Below are 12,377 nucleotides of genomic sequence, written 5' to 3' on the forward strand. Positions count from 1 at the left end.
TGTAGTTATGTTCTATTTCCATGTTTCTAGTCTTTCTGTCTTTGTGTCTGTAGTGATTCTTGATTATGCTCACTGTTTCTCGTGAGCTATAGCCGTGTTCTGTAATAGTCACACCTCGTTATATGTATATGTGTGCCTGCTCCTGCCCGCTTTCCTCAGTTGGTCATTGTGTGCAGTTCCAGATCCTGCTTGTAGGTAGTATTTTCTTGTATTTTGTTTACCTGAATTAATTATTGATTTTACCTCGTATTGATTTGATTCCTCATGGAATCAAAAAGTAACTGCGAATGGTAACCGTTTCTTAAAACCCTGAAACATAAATGCTTATATTATATGAAAGTTTTTAGAAGTAAAATTGATTTCATAAGAATTTTGGTAGCGCTTTACATTAACTGCACCTTTGTAATGCTTTCATAGAACATTCATAATCAGCACGTCAATATAACCCAATATCCTATTGATTCCGGTTTTCATTTGAATCCTGCCAGCTAATAAAAGCGCTTTGTACAGAGCCGTTACATGCATTGCCCTTCCATTGCCATGTGCCACCAAAACAATACTTAAGAAAAACAATACCTGTAATAATTACTTTATTAAAACAAAAAAAAACATAACACCCCCCCCCCCCCCAACCCGAGACATTTACCATAAGCGTTTCACTTACATGTGAATTACATGTTAATGAGATCTTCATTGCAAAAGAAGAACTTGAGATTTAGAGCCAACATCATCATCATCATCATTATCACCACCATGTTAGATGAACAATGAGTAAAGACTGATTGAAAGATATTCTAATAACATTAAAAGTCACTGGTTTGGTTAAGAACTTTGACCTTCTGGTGGGTCAAATCCATCAATGATTTCTATTTCCATTAATAACTAGAGCGTCGACGTGGGATGAAAATGACTCTGTCTACAGCTCTGGAGTCAATCTGCTAGTTTAGCAAGAACACAGCACAATTCATGACATCATCTATACACAAACACAAAGTAATGTGCCCAAGTAGAATTTTTAATGCCGAGCAATATATACACACACAAAAATCATACGCTTCCATTCACGCAAACAAGTGGGGCCTCCTCAACTGGTTAGTGGTAAACCTGGAAAACATACACCCCATGATCAAATCTTATGTTCACTTTTCCTTAACACTGAAATACTGCATCGCAGGGAATTTAAATTGATATAACATTACCTTGGTATCTTGTTTAAGCTGGTTGTTATCCAAAGGACATACTCAATGTCACAGCTGTACATGTACATGAATTCCATATTTAAGTACAACTAGAATTAGATTAGATGAACTTGACTGATCTCTGGGGGAAATTCTCATGCAGACAGCAGCAAGGCAGATACAGCATTGATAAACAGGCTAACAGTTAAAAAATATATATATTGCTCTTCATTCAGAAATCGATTCATAAAATCCCAAGATAGACTTGTATTATATGCCTTTTACAGTTTATGGGCTTTTCTCGTGGATGTGTGAAGCTTTAACTCCATTATTCTCAACGGGACCAGCCTCACGCAACAACATCTGGCAACGAAAACAGATGAACTCAGATGAACGGATGAACAGTGGCTGCTCCACTGAAGGTTCCGTCAAGCCTGAAGGCCGATGTTTGGATGCATTTCGGATTTCAGAAATACGAAGACGGTGAAGAGTTGGACAAAAGCAAAGCAGTACACAAAGATGCGCAAAATGGAGGTAAAATGCTGTGCAAATACCACAGATCTCCGAAACCATTTAATGAGACATCATTCCGAAAAACGTATGATCCAAAACTTATTGGTCATGTCAAATAAAAGTTCATAAATGCAACTGCTTTGGAGACAATTCGTAATGCACATATTAATATTTTTAATAATGCACCAGTACAAGTGGCCATATTAGTTCTCCGAAAATCTCCTGTCCAAGAAAAATTGGTATCGTAACTGAAATATGTCTAATCAGATTGAATATGCAATCAAATCAAATTGGGACCCTGTGAATTACAATTGAATCCATTTGGGAAATTAGTGGATACCCAGCCCTACAGATGAACATACATCAATATCAAATAATATTCATCAGCCAAGACAGAAATAGTTAAATAAATAATAGCTAGTGCACTACCCTGGCAAAAATCCTCTGCAACATGTGATTGGCTCATCTGTCAGCGTCTGAGGTGGGGGACAGGAGCCATAGGCAGAAAGCATCCAAAAGAATGAATGATTAGGCCCTGGATTGTTAGAGTGACTCTTTTTCCTCCATGCATGACATGCTACCAATAGAGCTAATTACTGACACAAATCATCTCAAAAATAACTTTCCCATAACACAACATTGTACTGCAGATGGCTCCTGTGGAATTTCCTCGTGAGCACGCCAAATCCGAAACATCCGTTTCACTATGCAAAAATGCCAAAAGCCTAGAGCAGGGAGAAAGAGGCACTCCTGTTAAATTCTCAACATTCCCATCTCAGGAGGGACAGGGGAATAAGCCGGGCATGTGCCTCTCTTTTCCTGCCAAGGGTGGCTTCAAGTCGGACAGGGTGTTTCCAGCCGGCAGCAGGAAAGTAGACAGCACGTCATACCCGCATCTGAAGCAGCAGAAGCCAGGCCAATAAAACTTGATCCCCTGTGTTTTTTGCAGCAGAGAACATTCTAAAAAGTTGTACTACTGTTCTACCATATGTCCATATGTCCCCCGCATTATGTCCAGTTCTGCCTGGGATGATCTTTCAGGCCCAGTGTACTGTCCCAGATAAGGAGATGGAAGGTAGATGAACCACTGCCACTAACTGTTCCTCTAGCTCTTGCATTTTAATACGGCATTAGCCTGCATACTGCTACATTATGCATTTTGTTCTAAAAGGCGGCAATCAAAATAATTGGCCATGCTGCCGGTTCACCTAAATCAATCAGCCAGCCCCCCCCTCCCAAAAAAGCATGGCTGCATAAGAGATACACATGAAACCACAAATAAGAGAGTGAAACCCCCAAGAAATTAGGAAACCCTTTATTTAAACCAAGATTATACAGTAAACCCATAAATGCAGTACACACACCTCTTAAATCGTATTTTATATATATATGTCAAGAAACTGACACCAACCTGGGTAAAGCCAGTTTCCTAATAAACAGTGAAATATATTAAAACGTCTCTCTAGGTGGCTTCTAAAACTCTGTCGTCATTCCCACAGTTGAATTACCTCAAAGAAAACAAGGCAGAGTATTGTCACCCAAAAGACAAAAATCATAAATAAGAGACACAGAATGAACATTGGATTAGACATATGGAAGGCAGTAGTGCTCGACTTTCACACGCATGACAGACTTAGAAAGGCACCTTCTAAGACACTCAGACATCAGTTTTAATGGCGCCTTCTGGTGGAAAGTTAACCAGTTCCCACAATCAGATACGAACAAATCGATTCCCGCGTAATTACAAGTCAGACAAAGGCTGGCTACAACAAACATCAGCAAAAATCACTGCCATAAAATCAAATGAAAAGACTTCCAGGAACAATTGACCTAATGTAAATAGAAATGCACATCTCTGAAATGCCAGTTTCTTCTAAAAATTTGCCATCATGTTACATTTTCCATGCATTTAAACTTCAAATTAAATCCCACAGATTTTTTTTTTAACTGGTTTCCCATCTGGAATAGACTTGCATAGTCACAAGTTCAAAGTTCAATTTCATGGACGGAATCCATTGCTCTTTATATGAAGTTCCTGCAGATACGGGGTAGGAAGTGAGGCAAAGGTCACAAATGGCTATATTGTTGTCCATGATAGATGTGCCAAATCAGATTCTTCGTTGTCTTGCATCCGTTCAGTTGACTGCTACCAACACAGCTGTGTTACGGGACATTCGCTGGATGGGTGCCAGGATAAACCATTTCGGCGGGGAAAGAAAACCACAAGTCGTAATCCAATTTCCAGAAACACCCTTGGACATCTGTTCGGGTTCCCATGACTGTCTTGGAGCATATGCACAGGTACAGCAGGATATGCACCATACGTCAGGTCAAAGCCAGGCCAGCTTGACACGTTGAACTGGATTACATGTAGCAATAAGATGAGACAGAAGGGCAGGAAGCCAGAGTTCAACTCGCCGCATTACTTCTCTGTCCATGCTCGTCAGAACAGAAGCTGTGCCAAAATGACACCATTCATACCAGGACTGTGACACTTCTCTAATCATAAAGCCCACTCATTCACGTATCAAACAGGTAACCCACGCCTTCCTGACATTATTGCCTTACGGTCAGATTCCATACTGCAGATTTCCCTTCACTGTACTGACTGCTTTAGTGCAACTTTATTGTAGTAGAGACAATGGATGCTTTGTGTGCTTTCCAACTTTCTTTTCCGGCAATCAGCACTTAGATCTTACTTTTATCTCATTTCCACTCCAGCTCAGAACAGCACCTGACAGGTTTTCAGAAAGTGCCAAGTCTGTTAAATATGTGGGCCACAACGGTGCCCTCTTGTGGAAATGGGCTTCAGTACAATTTATAGATTCATGCCTGCCTTTGACCCTGGAATTCTTCCGGTGCCAGTTCTGCATCTGAAATTGCCCGACAGGCTAGTGACATGAACCCTTTAGTTCAGGAACACAGGAAACCACTGGAAAGCACAGGACATGTGCCAGCAATAGAGAATGAAATTAATTTTTTTTTAAGCTGTCCCGTAGTTCGAGCTCCTGTCTCCTAAATTTTCTGCTAGAAATGCAGAATGAAACGTACAGTCAACCCCAGAGGTGCATATAAAACTATTACTAGGATGTTGTTTTTCTTTGGTTGCCAAGCATATGTAGTAATTTGTGACGTCAAAGTCCATGTGCAGCAACAACAGAAAAGCCCAACTAAGTGGGGAGGTTTTGCCATGGCAACCAGATGATCCATAGACTCATTAGCAGATGAACAGTGTAAAGAAACAGGGAAAAATGTTATGGGAGGTTCAAACTCCTGCTGCCCTCTAATGGACAGTCCTTGTCTCAACTGGGCCATATGCAAGTTAATAATGCCACATCTTGTAAGGCCTGTACCTCCAGGCTACAGTAACTGATTGTCAGAGTTGCCATTTTTCCCAAAAATCCTACATCCTCATGAGATCAGTCGCCACAATCGTCCAGTGTCGGTTACAGTGGAAGGGGCCTCACCGACTTTTCCATGAACTCAACCTAACGCAGCAAAATGATGTGATCAGTGCTGATCAGCTGACACAGACGCCATCTGCTTCGCAGTGGTGAGTTATGATACCGCAGTGGCCCACTGCTGCCGGGAGACCAGCAAAGTCTGCAGCTGGCAGGTCAGCTCACAGCACCCATGAATGTCGCGCACACACACGCCTGTAAGGACGATGCAGAGAGTTACTTGAAACATACCCGATTTGTTTCCTTTATTCTCTTTACAAGCATTTATTGGAGACAGTCTGCCATACATATATTTGCGATTACCAATACATTTGATTAATTTAACATTAAAAAAGAAAAAAAAAAAAAGACATCCAAAACATCTCACAGACAGTGGGCCAACACAGTGCTGTTGATCAGATCAGACAATTGTCAGCACATGATGACCTTATGACCTCTTGGAGAGCTCTGCCAAAATTTCAATCACAGACTTAAGGCATCGTGGGGTACCGTGTGCTGCCAGGATAGTCATCTTGTCTCAAAACACGTTAGTTACACTGCCCGGCTACCAGAGCGAAAGGACGATAGATGAGACTGGACTCCTACCTGTCTTTTCGAACACAAACTTAGTGCAGATGGTGCCCTCAGCTTCTGCTGACAGCAGCCGACGACTTACTGCACGGCACGAATACACGTGTCATGCAAGGGACAGTCGAATGAAATCCAGCCTGTATCGTCTTTCTCTTTCATCCCTGAAATGTGCTGGCCTCCTCAAAGACAGAACAAAACCCACCACTGTAGGCAGTCCACAGCACAAAATGTAGTGTCAATCGGTGGACGCTGTCGACATTCTGCCATGTCCCCTTTGCTACTGTCATGTGACCGATCATGTGATCACATGAACACGTGCGACTAACCAAACCACCCACCCACCAAAACCTCCAATTTATAATCTCCGCATTTCCAGGCAGACGACCCCCACCAAATCAAGTCACCCACCCTTCCCAATTCACAACCCTTTACGGGGGAGAGGGAATCCAAAAAAAAAAAAAGGCATTCTCTTCCGAAAAAAAAGATATACAACGAGAAAAGAAAATTAAAACCGAGAGGAATAATTTCTAATAAAAGTAGAGAGGAAACAATCACACAGTCTCATAAAGCTAAAAAATAATTACAAACAACTGTGATTCCTTAAGCAGCAAAAATGAAGAAAGACAGGCACGTCCGCAAGCGGCTTTGTCCCTCTCATCACAAGCCGTCAGCGTGCTGGCAATGGCAAGAGGCGGCCTGGTGATGGAAGACTGGGGGGCGGAAAGAGTCGCAGAGAGCAGCTGGTCACCACCGCGTCCTTAAAGACACCACTGGCCTACCACCTGTTCTGTGGTTACTCTGTTTCAGGTTGACCATCTGAACAAAACAAAAAACATTCTATAATAGGTTATGCTTGGGAGGGGAGGGGGGCAGGGGAGTTCCTTCTTTGTTGGTGGCAATTTCTTGCTTTATGCAGGCATCTGGACCTGGCATTCAGAACATCCTGCAGATAGTCGGCACTTCTTCCGAGAGCATCCTAGACATTTTGATTTTGCCTGTAAAAGATCATGGCCACTCTGTAAAATCTAGGCATAGCTGGGGAAGGGGCAGTCATTCCACAATTTAGGAATGACTCGAAATACCGATAATAAATCAGGAATGGCTTTTAGCCACGGCATTTGCATTTCCCATGCCAGGCCTCTGCCTGCAGCAGAGCAACATCACCAGGAATTCACTAAAGGGGAAGCAGGGGAATCCACTGTGTGTGTCCCGAACAAGAGCCGAGAGCCCCATGCAGGAAGGCAAAGGACCCACGCTTGCGTGCTTTCTGTGGATCTTTGGTTACAGCGGCCGGACTCCTGGGCAATCCGCCGCGTTGCTCCTAACCTCATAGCGTCCAAATCGCCTTTTACGGACAAGTGGGCTGTAGTGATAGATCAAGGTGCTGTGTGTTCGCAACATTTCTTCATCGTTTATTTTTCTTGTGGCTTGACTTTTGTTGCGTTTTCTTTTTTAACTATTTCTTGTCATTATTAATTTTTTTAACTTTCAGTCTTTAGAGTTGAACGTGTCGGGGCTTCTGGGGGAAACAGAGGAAGAGGAAAAGGAGGCACAACTTGAGCGAGCAAAGCTGTGAGGACAACTTTTTAATTCCTCAACTGTGAAGGACCCCCCCCCCCCTAGGGAAAGAACAGAGAAGACGGAATGAGGATGCGTACAGCAACTTGCCTAATAGGCAGGAAAAAGACGAGATCGACAACTTCAGCAAAATGCCAGGCTGATGCAAGAAGCTTTGCCTAAATAATGGCCTCACTTAAACAAGAAATCCTTCAGTTAATCAGTTTTAGTTAAGGTCCTGAAGTGAGACCCAGAAAGCAGTAATCAAGAGCTGTGGGTGTGCAAAGGCTTCCAAAAGCAGCACTTTGCTGGTCATTCCCTGCAGCTGCAGACTAGCGTGGACAAACCAACAGTAAAAATAGATACAAATAAGTAATAGATAGATTAGACATACAGACTATACCGGCTTGTCCGACTAGAAAAAAGTAGTTTACGGTTTACGTAAAACAAGCCAGTAACGTCATTAATCCAATACTGACACTGAATTTGAGCCATTTCGAGGAACTTCGCATACTCATTTGCAGGAGTGCGACAGTGGTGCAGTGCAACTACCTCCATGCCCAGCGGGGCATCATGGTGCCTCCCTGCCCATCTCCAGGCTAGCCTCGCGCAACAGCTCCTCCAAGTCCTGCCCACAGCTCAGACCGGCGCTGGATCGCACTGCAGAAACAAGAGGGTTGGCAAGCTTAGATAAAATCCCTTTGAGGGGCTGGAGGGCTGGGAACCACAGAGTGACCCCTCCCGATGAAACAGAGTGGTGGGAACCAGAGTGACCCCTCCCGATGAGATAGAGGGCTGGGAACCACAGAGTGACCCCTCCCAATGAGATAGAGGGGTGGGAAACTGAGACTGACCCCTCCCGATGAAACAGAGTGGTGGGAACCAGAGTGACCCCTCCCGATGAGATAGAGGGCTGGGAACCACAGAGTGACCCCTCCCAATGAGACAGAGGGGTGGGAAACACAGAAGGACCCCTCCCAATGAGACAGAGGGGTGGGAAACACAGAAGGACCCCTCCCAATGAGATAGAGGGGTGGGAACCACAGAGTGACCCCTCCCAATGAGACAGAGGGGTGGGAAACACAGACGGACCCCTCCTGAGGAATGAGATCCAGGTGAGGGAAATAAAGAGGTTCAGTCCTCTCGTCTGTGAGGGGATTCCAGCATGTCTCTGGGACATGGTAGGGAATAGCTGATGACACTTACCATGTTCTGCCACACAGCTGCCTGCTTTGGGCACCTCAGGCTCCGGCAGGCACAGGGCAAACTCGGCTCGGAGGCCATTGGGCAGAGCAGCTCCTGCTGCTTCACCTTTGGAACATATGTCGGCTGCTGAGCCACAATTGCCCAGCAGGTGGCGCCCGTGTGCCCGCGCCTCCTCTTGCCACGCTCCTGGGACATCCGGAGTGGGCTCCTGGGTTAGTGTCAGGGGCGGCCTTGCACTGCCCGCCTGAGCACACTGTGGCTCTGAGTCTTGCCCTGGCATCACAGGTGGCTGCTCCTCAGCTTTCCCTTCGGGCGGAGGCTGCGTAGGCGGTACCCCCACCTGTAGCTGGTGCTGCTGCTGTTCGGGGGGGCTCTCTACACGGGTCACCATGAAAATCTTGTGCCCCCTCCCCGGGCTCGACACCGAGAAGCAACGACGGGGTGATGGAGGAGCCCCCGGCGATGCCATGGGGGATTCCGTGACGGTGATGCTCTCTACAGGGGTGGAGGTGGGTGGGGGTGGAGGCACGGGGATGGGTGGGGTTTCTCCCAGGGTTGAGGAGGCAGCAGTCCTCTGTGTAGCCTGGGCTTCAACGCCCGGCCCGGTGTCTTCGTCGTCCGTATCCGAGTCAGAGTCCCCAAAGCCCACGCCTTTCTCTCCTCCCTCGCTCAGCCCCCCCTCACTCTCAGAGGCCACACCCATCTCCTCATCCCCCACAACTCCCTCGGGCTCGTCCTCCTCAAAAACACCTTCCTGCTGCTCCGATGGCCCCGGACAGGGCGGCCCATCCTCCCCTGGCTCATCCTCTGTGGATGTGATCTCCGGCATGGAGGCCGAGAGCAGCATCTGCTGCTCACTCTCCTTCTTCTCTTTGGCCAGGAAGAAGTTATGATTGCAGCCTTTCTGGATCTCAGCCAGTAGGCTGCGCTGGGTCTCAATGAAACTCTTCACCTGAGAGGGGATAAAGCACAAGTCTATGCTTCAACTTTGCCCCACGTGATAAATGCACACCGTCTTTCACCTGATATTATTTACGAAGGCAAAATCAAACTCTCAATGTTTCGGACAAAAAGCTGCAAATCTGACTAATTTCATCCTTCCATCTATTCATCTTCCATCCACATACCCATAGCAAGGTGGCAGGCAGCCTGGAGCCTATACAAGGTGGCACAGGACACGAGGCAGGAATACCTGGGAAAGGACCCCACTCAGAGTCTTATCCTGAATCACACACGCATCCCGAATCACCAGTCACATACGTACCGCCACGTGCAAGTCACCAGCACGTCACGTAACTGACTGAACAGTGACAGCAAACTAAATAAATACTATTAATAAACCAAGATGCTATTTTTACACGAGGACTGCCGTGATTAGTCAACGTAGTTGATGACGTCGACGCTGAGAACTGACGCATCGTTTTTTTATTATTTTTCTGAAATTACCATTATGATTTCTAAAACACTTCAATTGATTTAAACAAATGTTTTCCTTTAATACCGCTATGTAATTATGGGAGTAGTTCAAATTATCACAAAACAAAAATGTGGTTTTACATTGTGCAAAGTTCAATGGCATATTACATGTACATGGTTTATTAAAGTACCATCAGTCCAGAGAGCTTTTTAATATTGTTGGAGAAAGCGTCAGGCTTTCCACTCCAACTCTGCACACAGGACCAAACTACAATACAGTATATGTTGGAGAAAGCGACAGGCTTTCCACTCCAACTCTGTACACACCATTAATTACGAGACAACACTTAGAGTTTTACTTGCACAAAGGTAACCACACTCTCTGCATGCTAGGCTACAAAGGAATGTGTTACAAAGGGTGGTTCCCCTTGGCACCCTTATTTATAGTCAATGGGGGCAGGGGTCTTGGAGTGAGAACAAAGATAGGACTGTGAGAGTAAGAAGAAGTTCTGGTTTTACTCAGGTGGACAACTATTCAAACACGTGCTCAGGATACGTGTAAACTAATATAATCTAAAGTATGAAGGTAAAGGAAAACAAAATAATGTATATACATATTTACACTCATTGCTGATTATACAGAAATGATAACAAATGATTAATAACAGTTTCTTCAACCTAACAAATATCTTTTGTCCTTGTAGCTGCTAAATACGGGAGGGGTCATTATTAAAGCCATAAAGTTGTCTGCTTGCTACCTTAGAATCTCCATTGAATAAGTGCTTGAGAAAAAAAACAGGTTAGAATCCGGGCTTGTTCTACCTGGACTGACAGTGTGTGTGTGTGTGTGTGTGTGTTTGTGCGCACTGGGCTTGTTAGGACCAATGATATTATCATAAACTAAAAGTGAACGGAAAAAAATCGGACACTAAGTAAATTTGTGAACCGGAACAAACATGAAAAGTATTTTTACAAAATCAATGTGTCGGAGCAGCACCAGACCACCAACATCTTTTTACTTTGTTTATCCACAATATCTCCTATTAATCTATAGAAAGATAGTCGTTAGTGGCAACCCTAATGTACCCCATTCTATACCCCCCCCCTCCCCCCCAAGCGCCCCCTCATTCCGCGTCCTCACAGTTTCCTTCTTGGGCTCGCTGTCCAGGTCGAGACGCAGCAGGGAGGTGTTGACCTTGAGAGCCAGGGATAGCGCCATCAGTCCTCCCGTCTTGATCTCATTCTGCCGCAGATCCAGCCGCAGGAGCCGGGGACTCTCTGCGATGAACTCGGCCAGTGCCACAGCACCTGGGGGGTGGGGGGGCAAAGTGGCCATATAGTCAGCGCTGGTAGCAACATGTTACAAAGTGAAGCAGTGAAGGCCCGTTGGCCATGGAGCTCCCCTGCGAAAGGTGCCACATCATGCATGGGAGCCCCCTTGACCTGCGGCGGGAGCAGGCGATGGGCTACTGACCCTCGCAGGACAGCTTGGTGGAAACCAGGCACAGGCACAGCACGGAGCGGTTGCCGATCAGCCCATCCTTCAGCTTGTGGATGCCCTCGTTGCCCACCGAGTTGTAGTTGAGGTTGAGGGTCTCCAGGCTCTGTGTGCAGGGCTGAAGGGAGGGAACAAGAAACGGCTGACGTGTCACAACACCAGTCTCTGCATATTCATCAGCTCTACATGCTACTGCCAATTCAAAAAATTTGACATTTCATCCTTCAACCAAAGACCTCAACAACAAAACAAGAAGTTCCACATTCCATGCCACAAAAGTGCCATGTTCCGTGACAGGAGTGACGTCAGATGTTTTCTGCTCATTACAAACTGACGGGCAAGCCATCTCATGCTGAGACCCAGGGCTTTCAATGTCCACTGGAATGTGTGCATTTCCGTGCCTCTATAATTCACACCACTGAATATATCTGAGCCCATGATGCATGTTTACATTACGGCACGTATACAATTATTAGGCAAGTGTGTATTGCACTTGTACCTTCTCTTCCGACCAATAGTTTCAATCCAGTTTAATCTCCAGTTATGAATGGAGTGTTCAAAAACTGAGCTTATCCAGTGTTTGGTCTGAGTATTTTGGAGTAAAATACTACCCTGTGCGAAATTGCTAAGCAAAATATTATTACTATTTAAATAGGGACAAAAAGGAACCTACAATTAAAAAAAGAGAAGAGAGTGAGAGGGGACACAAAACTGCTAAACTTTTAACACGATTGCTATACAATCAAGTGTTTTGTGGCTAACAGCCAAAGAGACACGGACAGAGAAAAGATGATGCATATTAACTGTCAAAAACTCTTCAGCAACAAACACCTACATTGTTCAAAACCGCAACCTGAATGGAATCTCCGAAAGACCTAGGAGCAGTGAGGTACATGACACTGTTACGGTCACAAGGTCACTGAAACACGACCACCACTCAATAAGGCACACAGGCTAAAACATCAGGAATGGGCATGG

General features: G+C 45.2%; 1 protein-coding gene across 3 annotated transcripts in view; it reads right to left on the reverse strand.

The window, feature by feature from the left end:
* Positions 1-2,990: 2,990 nt before the first annotated feature.
* Positions 2,991-12,377, reverse strand: part of ppp1r37 (protein phosphatase 1, regulatory subunit 37) — a 35,835-nt gene continuing 26,448 nt past the window's right edge. The window contains exons 9-13 of one of the 3 annotated variants that reach the window (XM_048980512.1): positions 11,376-11,517; positions 11,043-11,209; positions 8,486-9,437; positions 7,832-7,939; positions 2,991-7,241 (exon numbers count right to left, since the gene is read on the reverse strand). In XM_048980512.1, coding sequence (XP_048836469.1) covers positions 7,851-7,939; positions 8,486-9,437; positions 11,043-11,209; positions 11,376-11,517 — 1,350 coding nt within the window. In that variant the 3' untranslated portion in view covers positions 2,991-7,241; positions 7,832-7,850. Of the gene's footprint in view, positions 7,612-7,831; positions 7,940-8,485; positions 9,438-11,042; positions 11,210-11,375; positions 11,518-12,377 lie in introns of all 3 variants that reach the window. The other 2 variants (XM_048980510.1, XM_048980509.1) reach the window with 2 other exon arrangements.

The sequence above is a fragment of the Brienomyrus brachyistius genome, chromosome 17 (genome assembly GCF_023856365.1).
Source record: "Brienomyrus brachyistius isolate T26 chromosome 17, BBRACH_0.4, whole genome shotgun sequence".
In the NCBI taxonomy this organism is placed as follows: Eukaryota; Metazoa; Chordata; class Actinopteri; order Osteoglossiformes; family Mormyridae; genus Brienomyrus; species Brienomyrus brachyistius.